The 20,335-nt window shown below is 43.5% G+C and overlaps 1 protein-coding gene across 1 annotated transcript; it reads left to right on the top strand.

Moving 5' to 3' along the window:
* The first annotated feature begins 106 nt into the window (after window positions 1-106).
* Window positions 107-11,879, top strand: NDUFA8 (NADH:ubiquinone oxidoreductase subunit A8). The gene is made up of 4 exons (XM_016210931.2): window positions 107-196; window positions 5,447-5,610; window positions 8,476-8,641; window positions 11,563-11,879. Exons 1-4 carry the CDS (start codon window positions 146-148, stop codon window positions 11,698-11,700), a joined length of 519 nt encoding a protein of 172 aa, XP_016066417.1. The 5' UTR covers window positions 107-145; the 3' UTR covers window positions 11,701-11,879.
* The last annotated feature ends 8,456 nt before the right edge of the window (window positions 11,880-20,335 follow it).

The raw sequence follows: 20,335 nt of genomic DNA, 5'->3' as shown, positions 1-20,335 counted from the left end.
TCGCGGACGGGAGGAGCAGTGCGCTTGCGTGCCGCCAGCTGCGCATGCGCAGGCGCTAGGTGGCCCTCGGCGGTCGAAAGGGGAGTTCAAGGAGACGGGGGCGACGCGGCTGCGGCTGCCTCGTCCGGGTCGGGGTGCCGACAGCATGCCGGGGATAGTGGAGCTGCCCACTGTGGAGGATCTGAAAGTGGAGGAGGTGAGGCTCGTCCGGGAGGACAGGCAAGCAGGCTATAGGGCTGCAGTTTCCCGGGCCTGGGCCCAGTCTGGCTTCGACTCAGTGCAGCCTGGGCCCCGGTCCCCCCTACCCCGAGCTCCCCAGCACGCACAGGTCAACCCCCGGACGCCCCTTCCTCAGCTCCGGGGGTCGCCCTACCCCAGCCCGCAGTCGCGCGAGAACTCTCCCCCCTTCCCCCCATAGCGACCTGCTTCCTTATGTGAGTAATAGTGGTACTTTTTATAAAGCACCAACCAGGGCCACTTTTCTTTATGTGACTTAATACTCAGACCTCCCTGCGGAGTAAGTATGCAACCCCGGGGGCTCACAGTAAAGGGGGAGAGAGAGAGTTCCCTTAAAGTAGCATCGTCGGTGCCGAGTGAATTAGAAGGGAGGTAGGAGGCCACAGTAAAAGGAGGTGGTGGTGGAGAGTGAGGTTGCCAGAACCCTGGGAAGGGTTAGGTAATAGGACATTTAAAACATTCAGTTATTCAAGAGTATTTGAATAATTACCGTATGAACATACACTGGAAAATAGATAATGTCCCTGCCCTCATAGAGTTTATAATCTAATAGGGAGACAGACATACAAAGAGGCAGTTAGGGTACAGTGCAGTTAGTGCTGTGAGGAGTGAAGGCAGTTTAATACTAATTATAGCGCACACGAGCAAGCCCTCTCCAGATGTCAGCGGGATTTACATGCATTAATTCACGGGATCCTTCCAGCAACACGGAGGAAGGATATAATGGGCTCTCCATGTTGTAAGTTAGGAACAGGTCCTGAGAGGAGTAATTTGCTCAAGGTCACATGGCTAGTAAGTGGAGAGCTGGAATGTGAACCCAGCTCTGATCTTAAAAGCTATGCTTTAAACTACCGTATTCCCGGCAAAAGCCCAAAAGAGTGAGAAGGCCTGGCAGAACCTTTTCTGTTCCGGGGGACAAGTGCTATTTGATGTGCCTCTAGTGTTGGGTGTAAAAGCAGCAGTTGCTGAGCCAGGAGAGGTACCCGGGCTGAGGCAGGACTGGGAAGCAACTTCCACAAGGCCAGACTGAGAAGTTTGGACTTTAACCTACAAGTGAGGTGATGGGGAGAGGTGGAAGGTTTTAAGGCAGAGGAGTGGCAGGACCCAATAGGAGAAAGATCAGGTGACATTGGAGGAGAGGAAGGGCAAGACTAAAATTTATGTGCCAGAAATGATATCCAGGCACAGTGTTAAGTGTTTTACCTGTATTACTTCACTTAATCTTATATGCCTGTGAGAATGGCAACTATTATTTTCCTCAGATGAAGAAATTTTTAGTTGTGTTCAGAAACGTTTCCATAAAGTGGCATTTACTGAAAGGTGGGGGGGGGGGGGGTGCGGTGTGAGTGCTGCCAACAGTGAGTCTTCTGTTTCTTGCCCCACTGTGACGCTGCCTTACTCTCAACTTGCTGTATTTTTCATTGGAACTTGAATTTGGTTCAACAAACAACTGAGGTTTTACTTTCTGCAAGTATTCTATATCTGGATTTGCCTTTAGGCTTCACACACTTTTAAATTGGGAAACATAATCAGATAAATAACTAAAATACAAGACTAAGTATAATTAAATTGAAGAGGGGAAGACATGGTTTAAGAAAAGAGAGTAGGATTTGAAGTTTAGCTAAATTCTAGGCCTCACTGCTCGATTACCTTGATTAGCAGACACAGTTATTTTATTTGTAGGATGAAATGATTCCATCTGTATTAACTCCCTGAGGCTGTAAAGGGAACAAAGAAAGCACTTCTTGGCCAAAATATAAGAATTATAGGCTGAGATGGAGTGAAGAGCTTTCTAAGTGAGGGTAGGATCTGAGCAAAGGTAAGGAGATGGGAAAAGACCGGGGACCAAAAATGGGTCCTGGGACCAGGGAGTTCAGTGTTTGGAGAGAAAAGCAAGAAGTCCTTTTTTGAAGTGTCATGGGTAGAGGACTGGAAGGGTAGTTTGGATCCAGAAGGCTTTGAATACCCCATAGGAAGTTCAGACTTTACGATTCTGTTAAACATGAATCCTTCCAGGGTTTTGTTGCTAATTTGTTTCAGTGGCAGAGTAAAATAAGAATTATCTTTTAGGAAGATTACTCCAACAGCTCTGTGAAGAATGGATTGAAGAAAAGACAAGGAAAACAGGGAGACTAGTCTTGGTGGATGTTGAAATAATTGAGGAAGATATTAACGACCCCAACATAATTGGTGACTGTGCTTACAGAGAGGAAAGAACAGATTTGCCTAGAAATGATCAGACTTAGCCACAACTTAGGTGTCAGAAGCAGGAAAGGTTGAGGAGTCAATGTCGGATTTGCAACCTGGCCCCCCTGACATTAGGACAGAGGAAGCCAGAAGAGGGAGCAGGTTTGAAGGGCAAGTTAAACATATTTTGGACCTCATTGACTGTGGAGTCATGACTCGCCCTATGGAGAGAGAGTAGTCAGAAGCTTTGGACTGGAAAAATCCTTGCACACATTGACAATTTTTAGTAAAAATACTAGCTAGTATTTATGATGTACTTTCTATGTGCTGGGCACTGTTCTCAGTATATTAATCATAACAATTCTTTCATAGGTACAATTATCCCTCAGTTTCCGTAAGTTAAGTAAAGTATAAAGCATAGTATAAATTAAGCACTATAAAAAGAGGCGCAGACATGGTTTAAGGAAGAGCGAACAGGACCAGAAGATTGGCTGTAGATTTGAAGACTTTTTCTGCTTCCCTTTTCACACCTGCAGATAAGATAAACCCGCTGTGCTGTGAAGCGGTCGTGAGGGTAAATGAAGAAGGGGGTTGGAAGTGTGTGTTCTTTGAAACCCAGGATCCTGAATGAACTTGAGAGGGTATTCACGGGCGCAGCTGTGAAAGATGTCGTTTCTATGGGAATTCATCAGTCTCAGTGAAGAGGCAGGTGAGGGGAGGTGATGGCATTCTGAAGTTCTGTGCCACCTCAGTGACGGTGATCTCATGGGAAGAGGCCTGGTTGGAGGTCACAGTCTCTGGATTCCGGTTCTGTGGTTGCCACTGACCTGCTGTGTCATCTTGAGCACTTCTCTCCTTTTCCTTGGGATAGATTCAGTGTGTGGTTCTCATCCCTTATTTCCCCGTGACAGCGTATGTTACATGCTCAGCAACACGGGTGCACCTAGATTTTGGTAAAACCTCGACATTTGTGGGAAAGTAAAGCCAAGAATGCCATAGTCTCTTGGGGCATGATAACTATGAAGGCATTTGAGTCATTAAATCAGCCATCAAAGCTTTTTTAAGGCATTTGACCAGGAAGTAAATATAGCTAACTTAATTTTTAAAATATATTATGCTTTAAAAAAAAGTTTACTTCTTGATTTTTATTCTCCCAATCCTTTGTAGGTAATATAGCAAACAAGTGTGTGCCACTTAATTAACCTAAATAAACTTCTCTTATCAAAAACTGTAATGCAAAATCTCACAGATTTTTAAATAAATTTACTAGCATTGTCATGGCAAATTTCACTTACATCATAAGTAATTGCTGTGGTAGTTATAACAATTGTAGTATTAGTAGACTTAGTCGTAACTTTACTCTCCTCTTCCGATAGCGTGTAGATGAATTACTCTCTTCATCTTTCTTTGCCTTTTAGCTTAGTAATAATTTAAACTAAGCTGGGTGAAATTTCATAAAAAATTAAATTTAAATTTTTTTTATTATAGAAATAATAATTATAAAATTCTCACATAAAACTCTTTAATAAAATATTTGCAGGTCAAATCCAGTGGTATCTTAAAGCATAATACACTATGACAGGCTAGATTTTATCCTAGATACAATGGGTCAGTTTTAGAAAATTTATTAGTGCTCTCCATTACATTTATAGATTAATGAAAAAGAAACCTGAACATTTTCAGTCTTTCCTGGTGGAGAAAACAGCAATAAAAGAGAACCACTTAGGATTAGAAAGAAACTTTCTTAATGACGAAAATCTAAGCAGCCATATCCCAGACAACAACAGCAAATGTCATTCCCAGCTGTGCTTTAAAGTTAAGAAAAAGGCAAGGATGCCCTCCGCCATTGCTCTTCATCTGTGCTGTCCTGGAGGTTTGGGTCAGAGCAATAAGATGGAAGGAAGAAGAAAGAAAGGTCACATATCAGAAAGAAAAGGAAGCAGTTTTTCTTTGTAAATGGAAGTTTTCCCATTAATTCTCTTGAGTTTTGTATCAGAACTGACATGGGTTCAATAAGATATGGCTAGAGAGAAGATACAATGTACAAATAAGCAGTAGCCAATTTGAAAATCTAATAGAAAAAAAACACCCTATTTAGATAGTATCAAAAATGTTAAAATACCGAGGAATAAACAAGAAACGCGCAGGCTTCCTATATGAAGGAAACGGATTTTAACTGAAGGACATAAGAATGACCTGAATAAACGGGGAGTTGTGCTGCGTTCTGGATGAGAGGGCATAGTTCATGTGTTCTTAACTCTTGTAGCTATTGTATCCCCAGTACCCTTGCTGCAGCAGCTGGTGGTAGGTAGGCCCGGGACTGTGCAGTTCCTGAGCCAGCTGTAACTACCTTGGTTCCTCAACAAAATGGACTGACATGCAAGTGTGACTGACATAGCTGTAGGGATGGCTACCATGGATATACTCCATAATTCTTAAAAATTCACACGTTTTCGCACTTTATTTTTAGTCATAACTTGCTGGACTATATGCTCGTACTGATCCCTTCAGTCTCTCATCTTCTGTGATTCTGCATTCTTCTGGGAATTTTATATATCTTCTATTAGGCATATTCTACTATTCTAATATTAGATAGGTATTATCTAATGTTCTCATATATTCTGATATTCTATTCTATTCCTGGAGAGGGAAATTCATGAAAGTTCCCCAGAGTCGGTTTTTCCCATTACGTCCCAGAAGCCTCCATCTTCCTGCGGAGCCCCACTTCTCTGTCACAAAGACCTAAGGATTCTATTAGGGCTGCCATTTCCTTGTGCCTAAAGGGGGCTAGTAACATCAACCAAATGAGATGGCTATCAAGGTGTAGAAAGCCACAGATGTGAAAGAGCTTTGTGATGTCTAAAGCTGTAGATCATCAAGGGTCATTATGGCAATTCCCTTGTCTTTACTTTTTTTGGCAAAGAGCAGCCTGTGTCCCCTCTGTTTTGAAGCCTGAGGTGAAGTTGAGGAAGTGATGTCCTGGTCATAAATGTGGTCTTTCTCCCATTGCTCCTTTGCCCAGGTGAAAGTCAGTTCGGCTGTGCTTAAAGCTGCGGCCCATCACTATGGCGCTCAGTGCGACAAACCCAACAAGGAGTTCATGCTGTGCCGCTGGGAAGAGAAGGACCCACGGCGGTGTTTAGAGGAAGGCAAGCTTGTCAACAAGTGTGCTCTGGAGTTCTTCAGGTAAGAATCTTCCCACATCGGTGCCTATTTGGTTGAACCATCAAGGTGTATGTATCTCGGTGAACAGCCAGCTAATTAAAGGGAAGGATCATTTTAGTGACTAATGTTAGTAGGCATTGCAAGGCTTTGAAATCAGAGAGACCAAAGTAAGCACACAGTAACTGATAGTTATTTTTGTTATTTGTTATTTCCTTTTATTATTTGGCAAGTTTTTAAATCTTCGTGAATCTCAATTTCCAAATTATAGAATAATACATATCTTATACAGGATAGTTACAAAAAAATTGAAAAAGCACATAAAAACAACTCGACTCAGTGCTAGCGAGCAGGTATCACTAGATTGTTATCGTGACCATCACTACAGAACACATTATGGTGGAAAAAAAAATGTGTTCAGAGTCAAGCTTTTGGGTAGGCCACTGTGCTTGACACTATAAGTAAAAAAATCCAAATTGTAATTGTAGAAAAATGTTTTAACAGCCATATTAATCAGATCTCTACTTAAAGGGACAGGAACTTAAAGGGAATTGGCTCATGCAACTGTTAAATCCAGAAATAGGACTGGCATCAGGCAGGGCTGGATTCAAGGGCTTAAATAATTTCGCAACAACTTGATATCTTTTCCCTCTTCCCCCAGCCTCTTAGTTCTGTTTTTCTCTGTTGAACTCATTCTCAAAGAGACTCTTTCCTTGCTATAGCAAAAATGGACACCAGCCGCTCCAAGCTGCTATGCCACTTGCTTAGCAGATGTAGACAAAGAATGCAAATTTTCCAGTAATATGAGCAGAGGTCCCTGGAATGAGTCTGATTGGCCTGGCTGGTTGACTTCACATGCATATCTTTGGATCAGTTGAGTTGCAGGAGATAAAGTGCTGTGATTGGTCAGACCTGAAGTGGGAGTAGACTTAAGATTCATCTAAACCACATTGCTGAGCAATAGGGAGGGGTTGTTTCCCAGAGGAGAATTAGAAGGATGCTACAGAAGAATGGAGAATGACTGCTGGCTAGGCAAAACCCACAGATGTCCGCTATAATGACGTTAGAGGAAAAAATCAAATTTTGTCACATAATAGCTGCTTTTCTTTTTTGTTTCTGCTGTCTTTGTCCACATGCAAAGATATTTTTGTGGTTAAAATCATAGTGTGCCTACATTTTAAAATTTATTTTTCACTTGAAACTTGGGAACATTCTTTCAAGTTGCTATTTGTCTTCATGGTCATCATTTTTACTGGCTATATAATATTCTGTCTGTGGGTAAACCAGTCGTAATGTACCTGACCAATTCCTGTTATTAAACATCATTGTTGATTCCAGCTTTGATTGTTTTGGATAAGTTTGCAGTGATCACCTTTGTGTGTAGATCTTTTTCATTTTAAAATTAATTCCTTGGCATAAATTGCCCAGCAGTGAGATTATTTTATAAAAGACTTTGAACATTTTTACGTTCTCAGCACTGTATCTTGGTATACCTCACCAGCATTACATATTATTTAGATGTTTGGTAAGTACAAAGTGGTATTCTTGCTTGAATTTGCATTGATTTGATTACTAACATTGTTTATTTAAAAAATTTTTATTTTCTTTTTATTAAGAATTTATCTGAGCCAAAACTGACGACATTGCCAGGAAGCAAGATCTCAAATGCTTCCAGATTTTTTATTTTCTAAGAGAACTTTGGCAAAGCATTTCTCCTTTGGCCCAGAGGTAGTACATTTAAGTGGGAAATGTTTGGATTTCACAAGTTCCCGAGGTGTCTAACTGCCTCCAGCAGAGGAATTTCTCACTGCTGATGTTGCTTGTTGAAGGCATTGGTAGATAACTATTGGGTGTGGTTGCCAGGGTGACAGGGCCCAGAGCAGAGACTAAGTACTGGAGTCATAGTTTGCAGGCCTTCTACAAAACTCCCATTTGAAATGGTAGCTCACTACCAGAGGGATCCGCAAGTAGAGTTTAGGTGGGTGCACTTTTGTGCGCCGTGGAAATCCAGCCCAGTGGGGCTAGAGGTAATTCAGAAGAGTTCCCTAAGGCTTTCGTAGTCTTCTTCCTTCCTCCTGCACACCCCACTTCCCACAAGGTTATACTCAGAATACTGGGAAGGGTACATAAGAAATTGGTAACAATGGAACTGAGCAGGAATGCAAAGCAGATTTTTCACTATGTATTTCCATAGACTATGTCAGGGGTTCTTTCTGAGCCCTGGTAAATAAGATTCCTGTGTTGAGCGTAGCTAGATTCTTGGAGTATGACAAGCAAGTGGTTCAAAATTATTCCTTTGGGGCAGGAAGTGTTCTGCATTTCTTCTATTGCCTCAGATACAGCTTTTACATAAAATAATGGTATTTCATTCTTGCTTTAGTTTGCATTTATTTGATTACTAGGAAGGTTGAATGGTAAGAAAAGGGGAACTCTGCAAAATAATTGAGGTGCATCCCTTTTATACACAAAAGTTACTTTTTCAACTATTTTGGTGGTCACAGAATTAATATGCTACCTTGCTTCTTAGCAGAGAGCATCAAATATAATTTCATTTTATTACTGACAACGGTAGTCTTTTTTTGTTCTGTGTATTAATAGAATGAGGACCTTAGCTTTTGAGACGTGTAGGGCAGTTTGCCTCTACACTGAATGCCCCCAGGATCTTCTGGTTGGTAGTTTGTGTATTTGCTCTTTAAAATTCTGTCTCCTTTGCCATTTTCTGTCCCCTCTGACTTCTGTCAGCATGCCCATCTCTGATTATGCCTCCTCTCTTCTAAACTTGCTAAGCTGATCATCTTTAGATCCAAGTGAGGAGGTCTGTTTTTCCCCCACGGCTCTGTTTTTCATTGTTTTTCGAAGAGCTCCCCATAACCTAGCCCTCTTTTCCAGGCAGATAAAGCGTCACTGTGCAGAACCTTTTACAGAATATTGGACCTGCATCGATTATTCCGGGCTGCAGCTGTTCCGTCGCTGTCGCAAACAGCAGGCAAAGTTTGACGAGTGTGTGCTGGACAAGCTGGGCTGGGTGCGACCTGACCTGGGAGAACTGTCCAAGGTGAAAAGGGTGTCCTGCTGGTGGGCTCACTTTCTCACTGAGGGGCGGGTAAAGGCAGGAGGTGGTCAGAAAAGGGTCTGTGAGTATAGACAGGTACAATGTGAGAAATCCAAATTAACCTACCAGGTTAATTAGGGAGTGATTATACACAGTCCCAAGGGCGTTTAACAGAGCTACTCCTTTAGACTTCCAGCATTGCAGGTTTGTTTGTGGGTAATTAGCTAATTGAGCAGAAGCAAGCAGATGGGGACAAAGCGCAGGGGACACAGTTGGTTGAAAACACTGAGATGATTGTGGAATTGAGCAGGGAAGTAGGGTCAGGGTTGTGCCAGATTTTTCAGGAACATTCCTAAGGTAAAAGTACATGCCTGTAGTTTAGAAGGTGTGTTTTCCTACCCTTTCTCCTGTATTTCCTGTCTCAGTTGTGATACCATCATCTGTTGGAACATCAGAGCCGGAAACCTGAATGTCCTTTTGCCTCAGTTCCTACCCTGTCTCCCTTTATTCAGTCACCGTCCTGTAGATCAGCATCTCCTGGAAGAATGTTTGAATCCTCTCACTGCCCCCACTTCTTGGACAGGAGTTCCTAACCTGGGCTTTATGAATTTCTGGGAGGGGAGGTGGATCAGTTTGGGTTTAAGAAGACAGTGCCTCCTCTGCAAATGGAGAATTTAGGAAATAATTACATCTTCATGATAGGCATGATCTGTGTGGAAAACAAATGTCACTTCCTTTTAAAAAACTTTTTAGAGGCTCCCTACGGCTTGCCAGATAAAGTGTCCTCTCCGTATTCGGGCATGGAGGCCCTTTCTGATCTGACCCATCCCCTCTGGGACAGCACGTGTACCAGGCATGGAGGAGACACTCAGGTTTTGAATGGAGACAGACAATAGATGGGAATCTTGGTTCCACTACTTAATTGCTATAGGATCCCAAGCAAATTGCTTAAAATTTCCTGTCATTCCAGGGCTGTAAAATGGAACCCATGTTAATCCCTAGTTTTCTGTGAGGATTAAGGTAGAGAGTCTGTGTGAGCCCCCAGCCTCGGGCCAGGCTCACAGGTCCACAGTTACTGTCTGTTCCCTCTGTTGGTGTTTAGTGTCTGTGGATAGTTGTGTCCTAAGCTCGGTGTCTTAAGTAGATGGATGGTTTAGCAATTTGATGATGTTTTTAGAATCTGGCTGGATTATTTTACTTCAGACACCTTCTTTTGCTGCACTGAACAAATTATTATTTTTTTAAAAAAATATATATTTTTATTGATTTCAGAGAGAGGAAGGGAAAGGGAGGGAGAGGGAGAGAAACATCAATGAGAGCGTCATTGATCGGCTGCCTCCTGCACGCCCGCCACTGGGGATCAAGCCTGCAACGCAGGCATGTGCCCTGACTGGGAATCGAACCACAGTCTCCTGTATCATAGGTCAATGTTCAACCACTGAGCCACACAGTTCAGGCTGAACAAATTGTTTTTAATAGTTGATAATTCTAAGTTGGAAAAGGATGGAACTTACATATTTAATAATGAAAACTACCTTTCCTCATCTCTCTCTCATGAAAGGAGAGTTAACAAATCATGCTGTTAAGAAAGCATATTTAGTCCTGAGTCTTCGTGTTAACATTTTTAAAAACCTAAAAAAGTATTGTTTTCTTAACTCTTCTCAGAAGTGTATTTCCTTAAGAGGATTATCAGTTTTAGTTATACTAAAATCAGCTTCTCTTTCTGGAAAGGTGATAATCAGCCGGACAAAGCCTGACTTTTAGCTTCATTCACTTTGCATTCTCTTTCCTCTGGACTGCCCTGCCCTTCCTGTTCTCCTGAGTTCCTACCCACTTGTCTAGTCTCAGCTCACATGTCGTGTCCTTTGAAGTTTGGCTTTCCCTGGCAGAATTGCGCTCTCACCTGTGGTCCCATCATCCGGGTAATATTAATATTGAAAATGACTTATGGAGCACCTGCTATATATACATCAAGCACTTTATGCATATTATTCTAATAACCCTGTGAGCTGATGGTCCCATAGGCTACCCAAGGTCATTTACCTAGGAATTCACTTGCTTCTGCTCCTTTTTTCTTTTAAGTGTAATGAAGAAGAGGAACTTGTTTTATTGTTCTTTCCACAATAATTTGTCTTTAAAGGGTCCTTTTATGACTTTCAGTTTGAGAAAGATTTTTCTCAATTTATTTCAGAGATTTCTTGAATTCCTTAAAGGAGCTTCAAATGCCAGCTGGAGGCATTTGGAATTAGTCTCTCCAGAAGTAAAGAACCATTAGGGATCTCTGATTACAGCACAGAGATGAGAACACTGTTTTAAAAACAAACAAAAGACTACTCTGGGCTTGTAGTCAGAAGACTTGGGTCCCAGCACCAGCTCTGACATTTACCGTGTACCTTTATCTTAGGCTAGTTGGCCTCCCTGTCCTCATCTGTGAACTAGAGATGATAATGCTGTGTAGACTGGTTATGGTAATAATTATTAATTGTGTACATGAAAGCTCTGTTCATGATAAATGTTTTTAAATTTATACTTATAGGAAGACTAACCTGGTCATATTACATAGAGTGACTAAGAGTTCAGACCACTAGATAACCAGACAGTTAATAACTATTGCCTTTTGTCTTTTCTGGGCCTGTTACCTCATCTTTAAAATGAGAACAGTTTCCGCTGGGTTTCCATTGGAGATTTTTGTGGCCATCGGGGGATAATGTGGGTGTAAACACCTTCCATCTCCCTCCCTGTTCAACAGTTCAGTGCTCCATCTGTCTCCTGGCCTGTGGGCTCAGCTCTCCGCTTCTGGTCTTTCCGCTGGTCTAGCTTCTATACCTTTCAGCCTGCGATGTGATTGAGTTACTTCCCTGCCTCAGGTTACCATCAGGTTAAAATTCAAACACCTTTCCTTCTTTCCTCTTCACCCCTCGCAGGTCACCAAAGTGAAAACAAATCGACCTTTACCGGAGAATCCCTATCACTCAAGACCAAGACCAGAGCCCAACCCTGAGGTAGAAGGAGATCTGAAGCCTGCCAAGCATGGCAGCCGCCTTTTTTTCTGGACCATGTAAAATGGGTCCATGGCCCACATTCAATCACGCGCCCAGTCGACTACGGAGGAAAACTCACATGCAGTTTGCATCGACTGATAGAGTTCTTTCCGGGATCACAAACATTAACAAAAAGTTAATTTATGTGACTTGGCAGTTATTCTATACCATTTCCTGGCCATTAAAAAATTTAAAGGAAACAGTTGTATTTTATTATGTTTTATATAACCTTTTGGCCTTTAAAGATGACTTCCCCTTGTATTTTCTTCTTGTGGTCCTGCCTGTTCCTCTCTCTTTGCTTTGAGGAGCATTTGCCAGTGTGGCAGTTAGATTGTGGAGAAATGACTGTGGAGGAAAGGCTTTATTACCTGAGACAGCTCCTTGGAGGGGGGGGACGGTGTGTTCACACATTTTGGAGTCAGCTCTCTTTCCCATCCAACCTCTGAAATAGATTTCCCTAAAGGTCATGTAAGGGAAGTGTCCAGCATAGGAGAAGTAAAGAAACGTTTGAGCCCGTGACTCAGGCCATGGGAGGGGCCTCCTGGCTGGGTCCTAGGCAGTCTTGCTCAGAGTTTCTTAAAGAACCAAACTTCCACCACTTCCCCTTGATATCCCATCCTCAAGCATTATAACCCAGATGTTTTTCCTGATAGACCAGGGAGGTGGAGGCTGAGCTCTCAGCTCCAAAGCCAGGAAGTCGGGAGGTCTGAGTGTCAATTCCAACCTTGGGTGTGTTCCTTAACCTCTAGCAAGAGGTTGAATTTGAGGACAAACTAAAGGGAACATGCTTATCTACCTCCTGGGCAGGTTGAAGCCACAAGTATTTATAAAGCTCTGGTTCAAAGCCCTACTGTGCCTTTATTTTTCCCTTTCGTTCAGTTTCTTTTCACTACTGGGCTATTTCCTCTGCATCTGACTGGGTCACTTTACACCTGGTTGTGGCCTCAAATTGTATATGACCCTGCATAAGTCATTTCAACTCCCTGGGCGTGGGTTTCCAATGTGCAGTTCAAAAGAGTGAAGTCATATAAGTCTTTCTAAAGGCCTTTCCACTCCTGTTCTGGATACTCTTAAGGAGGAGATTGCTGTGTGTTGGGCAGATGAGGTACCGGCCTGTTGCCCAAAGTGTTAGGACAGTAAAGACAAATCACTGCAAGGTCTGCTTCCCTCCTGCCCCCTCCCTGTTTGACCCCACAGTGGGAATCATTTTGGGTGACCCTTATTCCCACCTGTTCTGCAAACATTCCTTGCCAGCTGCCTTTGCCTCATTCTCCAATTTACTGAAGAAAACTAACAGGTTCTTACATTTATAAAACAGCCACGGCAACATCCATTAACCTCATGGTGGCCAAGTAGTTGGAAGTCACCTCTGATGGGAAAGTATGGCCATGGCCGCAGGTTGGCGTTTACACAATACCTCAAGCTACGTGTTGCTTCCTAGGTTCCTTCTGCAAAGGAATCTGGCACTGCATGCCTTGTGCCAAGTGCTTTACATATGTCACCTTCAGTGCTCAGAGCCCTTTGAAAGAGATTCTATGTTATGCCCTTTTCAGAGATGAAGGCACTGAAGCTTAGGGAGAGGTGAAGAAGCCCCACTCTTATGTGGGATGCAAATGATGATGGTCTGGTTCCAATGGCCACACCCTTGTTCTTCAGATTCATCGGTGGCTTTCAGCCTTGGATGCAGCTGCAATCACCTGGGGACCTTTAATTACCGATGTCTGGATCCCACCCCTGGAGGTTCTGATTGAATTTGTCTGCCATGTGGCCAGGGCATGGAGCTTTTGAAAGCTCCCCAGGTTATTCTAAGGTGAAGCCAAGGTACAGGGCCACTGATTTTATAAATGAAGCAGGTCCAGGAGGCGAAGTGGGTACTCTGAGATATAAACCCAGATGCACCTGATTCCAAAGCCCATCCTTTTAACATAGGGCCCTGCCTACAAGTCACCTGGAGACCTTACGAACATAAAGATTCTGAGTCAGTGCGTCTGGAGTAGGCCCTGCTGCTTTTTGGTGCCAACGTTGTTGGTCTGTGGACGGAGCTTTGGATGACAAGGGGGTAAACCATAGTTTCTGAGTGCAGAATCCATCCAAGTCTGACTATCCCGCTTCAGTGTCCGGGCCTGGGCACTCCCTGAGGATTAGTTCACCTCTCTATTATCAGAGCAGCAAGTCCTGAACCATTAATGTCTTCAAATTCAATTCTAGGATGTTTTAACTTTTGCCCAAGTTGGACAGCAGCTCTTGGCCTCCCCCCACCCTCCCCACCTTGCTTTGAATTCCTTGAACAAAGAAACTAACTTTTGGCTTTCCTGTATTCTTGATAGAATTATACCACATCATAGCCTTCTAGGACCGAAGGGTCTAAGTAAAGATAAAATTCCTGAAATCTCGCACAACAAATGCATCTCTCAATTTCAGTAGGTGAAAGGTCACGGAACAATTTGGAAGCAGTGTGAAGGATCTCTGAGCAGGGCTCCAGATAATAGTCAGAAAAATCTTCCTGCTCAAGAATGAGACTGATTCCTTACATTCTCAGAGGAACTTTATCTGCCCCTTTCCCCGGCCACGCCTGTTCCTGTCTTCCCTATCTGAGTTAATGGTGTCTCCATCCTTCCAGTGTCAAAACATGAGACGCACCTTTGACTCCTGCTCGCTCCAATACCAAGTCCTGGTGAGCTCTTTCTATTATCTCTCACATTGGGACTTCCTTTTTTTATCTCACTGTCACTGTCCTACCCTGTTTTTGTCCCCTTGCCTGGATTATTAATGCTACTTCCGAAGTCATCTCCTGCGTTCATCTCACCCTCCAGTCCATCTGCCACTTGCTGCACGTGCCTCTGCGGTCCAGAAACCTTCAGTGGCTCCCAAATCCTTACTGCCATGTGGATGCTCCATAATCTGGCCTTTGTCTAGCCCATTTTCCCCCACCATTATCTTACTTCTCTGTATCATGTACCCTGTAGTCTTCCAAATGTTGTTCCTCAAGAGTGTTTTCCAAATTCCAGATCGTTACTAAGGCTGCCATCCACTTCCCAGGAAACATCCTTTTCCCATCTCTGCCTCTTGAAAGTCTACCCATCTCTCAAGGCAAACCCGAGTGCCGTCTTCCCCAGGAAGAGTCCCCTTCCTACAGCCAGAAGTGGTCTTTCCTGCCCCTTTGTTCCCAGGACACAGTCTAGCTTGAGGGTTGAACACAGGGCTCCCGAGTGGGCTGTCTGGATCTGAATGCAGGCTCTGTCACTTAATAGCTGTGTGATCCTAGGCAAGTTACTTAACCTTTCTGTACTTTATTTTCCTCATCTGTAAAATGGGGAATGATAACAGTACCCACCTCCTGGGATGGCTTTGAGGTTTTAGTGAGTTATACAGATGAAATGCATAGTATGGCGTTGATAAGTGGTAGCAATTGTCATAGCACCCTATTTGAGGAGCACTGGTCACAGCACTGGGTCTCAGTATTGTAAGATCTGGACTTCCACCTTATATTTCTATATTTTAGTGCCCAGTACATCACAGACATCCAGGGAATGATGAACTATACACCACGTTTATCTTTTCAAAAAACATCCAGCCCAGCCGGGCGTGGCTCAGTGGTTGAGCATCGACCTAGGATCCAGGCGATCAGGGTTCGATTCCCGGTCAGGGCACATGCCCGGATTGTGGGTTGCAGCAGATCAATGACTCTCTCATCATCGATGTTTCTCTCTCTCTCTCTCCCTCTCCCTTCCTCTGTCTGAAATTAATAAAGATATGTTAAAAAACAAACAAACAAACAAAACAAACAAACATCCAAACCCTCTCCTTGCCACAAAACAACACACTAATTATGTAGAAATAGAGTACTATTCTTTGAGATTAAACTGCCATCTTTGTATCAAATCCTAACTGAATGCTTTGGGTATAATAAAAGATGAATTCTTATGCCCTGAAATGGATCATGATATACTTGGGTTTTAAAAAGTACCAGCAGAGTCCTGGTAGGTTTCATTCAGTGGTTAGAGCGTCGGCCCTCGGACTGAAGGGTCCCGGGTTCAGTTCTGGTCAAGGGCACGTACTTCAGTTGCAAGCTCCATCCCTGGCCCCGTGGGGAGAGTGTGGGAGGCAACCAACCGTTGTGTCTCTCATAGATGCCTCTCTCTCTCTCTGTCCCCCTTCCACTCTCTGAAAAGCAATGGAAAAAAAATATCCTCGTTGAGGATTAAAAAAAAAAGTACCAGCTGCCTCTACCGCATAAGAAGTCTCAGTTTGGGGTTGTGACATGGTTGTGTGTCTTGATCATTTGTAATATGTGTACTGTGCAATTTGTTTTAATAAGATTGACATTTACAAATTTATTTACTTTGCAAAAATAAATTAGAACAGATTCAAGAGATTAGGGAGAGGTTCAGGAAGAATCCCTGGCTTCATACCTGAGATGGTCTGTCTAGGAAACAAACAGAGGTTGTCTGCTTCCAATGGCCACACTCTTGTCCTCCGAAGTCACTGAATCTCAGCCTTGGATGCACACTGGAATCACCTGGAGACCTTTAAATACTGATGTCTGGTTCCCACCCCCAGGTATTCTGGTTTAATTGGTCTGTGGTGTGGCCTGGACATACAGATTTTATAATAAACAATACAACTTGCTCATTTATACTCAAATAGTCTTTCTTTAGTGGGAGAAAGAGGGATATAGCTGCAGCTAGAAGCCTGGAAATCCATTGACTAGCTCATTAATTCATTGGGCAAATATTCTACAGCCTGCTAGGTGCTAGTTAGCATGCCAGGTATAGGTACTGAACAAGACAGGCAGGGCCCCCCGCTCTTGTGGGGTGTCCATGCCCGTGGTGGAGGCAAGGACAAGGTAAATACAGAAACAAGATGATTTCAGATTGCAATAGTCCTATGAAGGAACCAAATGGGTTAATATAAAAGCGAGGAGCTGGGGATGAGGAAGGATGTGTTTAGGAAGAGAGGCCAAGGAGACTCTCTCAGAGGAAGCAGTGTTTGACTTCCTCCCGAAAGGCAGCCAGGTCAAGGAAGAGCAGGTCTGAGGGAACAGCAGGAGCAAAACCCTGAGGCAGGGTGGGGCTCGGTGCTGCACAAAGTCTGGCTGGAGTGTGGTTTTGTGGGTATAAACCCAATGCAGTTGTAGCTTACTTACCCCTGCCTTTAACCTGACAGGGCTGGATAGAGTCCACACTGCTCACTGTGACAGTTAGGCTGGCCAGTCTGACTCAGGGCCCTGCAGCTTCATCTCCCACATGTCACTCGATCCAAACTGAACTCTCCTCTGTGCCATTTCAGACAGCTCACCTTTCCTTGTGCTGTGTCCTCTGCCCAAAAGTTCTCCCCCCCCTCTTCTTGGGGAGCCCTTCTCTCAAGATGCAGCTCAGCGTCCCTCAACACCCCCCAAAGTAAATGACATCTTCCTCTCTGTTCACGAGCCTTTTGTGCATTCCAGCTTTTGGGCTCATGCTGGGCAAGAACTGCATCTTGTTTTCCGTGGCATCTACCCCTTCACGGAACAGCAGCTGGGGGATAGTCGGTGCTTGGTAAGGATTTGTTGAATGAATGTCACCTAGCCATTGGCCTCTCCAAAAGGGAGTGGCCTAGTTAAGCAATAAATGTGTATCCCTCGGTGCAGAATAAACACCATGAGGGTGTTTTCTGTTCAGAGAGAGGCGCAGGTTTTCCCTGTAATGATTAGCACCACTGGGGGGGAAAGGGGATCCTCAGGTATTTATTTTTTTTGTTTCCATTTTTTCGAAAAGAGCTCCCAAAATCCCCTTCACGGTCTCAGTAAAAATGCTGTCTGTGAGCTGAAGGGAGGAGCAGAAAAGGTCAGATTGGCTGTGGTAATAGGAAATATAATTGCATGCTGGTATGCCTTTAATTTGAGGGTTGAATGCAAATTAAGCAGACATGCCCTTTCTGGAAGCCTCTTTTTAATCAGTCCTGCTCCTCTGTTGGAGGAGTTGAAGCTGAAAAGAAAATGATCTGTTTCTTTCACCTGCCACCCGAGACTAAGGTGTCACGTGATGTGGCCATGGTTTGATGTGCAGACTTTATTTGTTTATATTGTTGAACATGCAGCACCTTCATGTTGCTGGGGTTGTTCTCAAGGATTTGAGGTTCCCAGTGGTGAACTCAAACCAAAGAACTTTCAAGAAAATTCTTGAGCAGCCTCTCTTCCATATCAGTGTGATGGGCAGCAAGTACTGCTGGAGGAGGAAGGTGGGGTCCTGTTTCTGGCTCCATCTCTGACCTTGTTATGTGACCTTGGCAAAACATTTTCCCCTCTGAGCCACTTTCTTTAGCTGTAAAATGAAGTATTGGACCAAGATGGTATGTAGGCTTTTTTCTGTACCAACAATTATATGAAACATCATTTCTCTACTGGCCAACTTATTGGGGGAGATGGTAGAGTTTTGATAATCTTCTTGAGATAGATCTAATCACCTGGGCAGTTCATTTTGGAAACTTCATTAAAATGAGAAGAGCATTTCAGGCTCTTGTTTAAAAAAGAAAATCACCCACATGGACATTTAAAGACATGACACGGAAGAGGTTCAGGGATTTTTGTCATCCATCTCCCTCATTAGAAATTGTTTCATGTAACTTTCTTGTTATTTGAGCTTGAGTTTGTTCAGAGGATTATTATGAAGGCTTTGATCTTAAGAGTCAAAGGACAGAAACCCTTTGGAGAGCACCGCTAATTGAACCACCTTCTGATTGGGCCAAGTCCAATCTGAAGCCCTCAGCCCTGAAGGTTCAGGCTGAGACCGCAGGGTGGTGTTGGAGTGGGAAAGCTCCTCTGTGGGATCAGGCAGCAGCACTTGGCGCATGGGAGGGGACCTGAAGCAGAAGCCAAGAAGGCAGGAGTGTGGTAAACTGAGTCAGAGAGCAGTTGGGAGACAAACATCTTAATAGAAACATCTGCAAAGGCTGTGAACAGGCAGTTTTCAGAAGAGAAAATCAGCATGGCCAATAAACACATGAAAAGACATTTAACCTCACTAGTAGTCAGAACAATGCAAACTAAAGCCACAACGAAATGCCATTTTAGTAGTTCAGCAAAAACATAAAAAGTCGATAGTATCGAGTATTGATCCAGATATGGGGAGATGGTAGGAATATAAACTGATACATTATGTTTGGAGGCCACTTTTCTGCATCTATCAAAATATAAGGCGTGTGTACCTTATTCTACACCTGTAAAAATTTATGCTACAGAAGTGCTGATTGACAAGCGGGGCAGGCAGCGGAGCCCAGGTTTTCCTGAGAAGGGAGGAGGGCTGATGGAACACAAGGCCCCCGAAGGCGGCCTCCAGCAGCGTTCCCTGTGAGTCAGCTTTGGGCTAATTGGACCACAATGACGCTAATGAAAAGGCCATGTTCCCCAACAAAAGCACCCACCCAGCTCCTGAGCCTGGAGACAGCTTGAACCAGTGGGTAGCTTCCTCTTTGGGGAGGATTCCAGCCTGGGGGGGAACTGGGGATGCAGAAGCCCTCTTGCCCTGGGTCTGGCCTCCCACTTGTTGGCAAATCCAGAGCCAGGAATCTAGCAGAGGGACTGGACTAACTCACAGGGCACTGGAATTCAGAGGACCTTAGAACCAATAAATTCCTTTTACTTTACAGATAGGGAAATTGAGGCCCACAGATGGGACAGGCTCAGAGAAGAGCAAAAGTAGGAGTCAGCCCTGACTTCTGACTTCCTACCCCAGACTACCTGTGGGGCTGCGACCAACTATTAAAAAGTTGTGCAGAGCTGGATGTGTGCACAACAGACAGGAAGACCTGTCAGCAGGGGGGACAACGTGAGCAGAGGTATGAACTTGGGACTGGGGAGGCCCATCGTGGAAACAGTAATAAGTGTGGCTAACATTTATTTGGTGCTGGGCCAAATGTTTGATATTTATTGGTCCATTTATTCCTCATAATGATGCCACAAAATAGGTATTCTTGTTATTCCTATTTTGCTTTGTTTCAGAAGAAACTGGAGCTCAGAAAGGCTATGACATTGTCCCAGGTCACACAGCTCAAAAATGGCCGAACTGGGATATAAACCCAATTTTGTCTGACTCCAAAACTCTAAGTCTTTCTAAAATTTTTATTAAATTTATTGTGGTAACATTGGTTAATAAGATTATATAATTTTCAGGTATACAGCATTGAAATTTGATATCTATAAACACTATGGAATGCTCACCACCAAAAATCTAGTTTCCATCCGTCTCCATACCCTTGACCTTCTTTACCCAATGTTTTCCCTTGCCCTCTGCTAACCACCATTCTGTTGTCTGTAACGATTAGTTTGTTTTATTAGTTTGTTACTTTTTTGCTTTATATCCCCCATATGAGTGAAATCATATGGTTCTTGTCCTTCTGTCTTACTTCACTTAGCATACTACTACTAAGGCCTACCCATGTTGTAGCAATGGCAGTATTTCATCTTTTTTATGGCTGAGTGGTATTCCATTATATATACCATATCGTCTTTATTCAGTCATTTGTCGATGGGCACTAAGGTTGTTTCCATGTCTTGGCTCTCGGAAATAGTGCTTCAATGAACGTAGGGGTACATATATCTTTACAAATGAGTGTTTTCATATATTTCAGGTAAATACCCAGAAGAAGAATTGCTGGATCATATGGTAGTTCTAGTCTT

The sequence above is a fragment of the Miniopterus natalensis genome, chromosome 12 (assembly GCF_054644295.1).
Source record: "Miniopterus natalensis isolate mMinNat1 chromosome 12, mMinNat1.hap1, whole genome shotgun sequence".
Classification (NCBI taxonomy): domain Eukaryota; kingdom Metazoa; phylum Chordata; class Mammalia; order Chiroptera; family Miniopteridae; genus Miniopterus; species Miniopterus natalensis.
The sequence above is the reverse complement of the archived record's forward strand: the minus strand, read 5'-3'. Positions and strand labels throughout refer to the sequence as shown.

Bases quoted from the DNA above. Each gene is read 5' to 3' on its own strand.
- NDUFA8 (XM_016210931.2), top strand. From the start codon at position 146: ATGCCGGGGATAGTGGAGCTGCCCACTGTGGAGGATCTGAAAGTGGAG. The intron at 197-5,446 runs GTGAGGCTCGTC...TCCTTTGCCCAG, and splicing joins AGGATCTGAAAGTGGAGGAG to GTGAAAGTCAGTTCGGCTGT. The intron at 5,611-8,475 runs GTAAGAATCTTC...CCTCTTTTCCAG, and splicing joins TGTGCTCTGGAGTTCTTCAG to GCAGATAAAGCGTCACTGTG.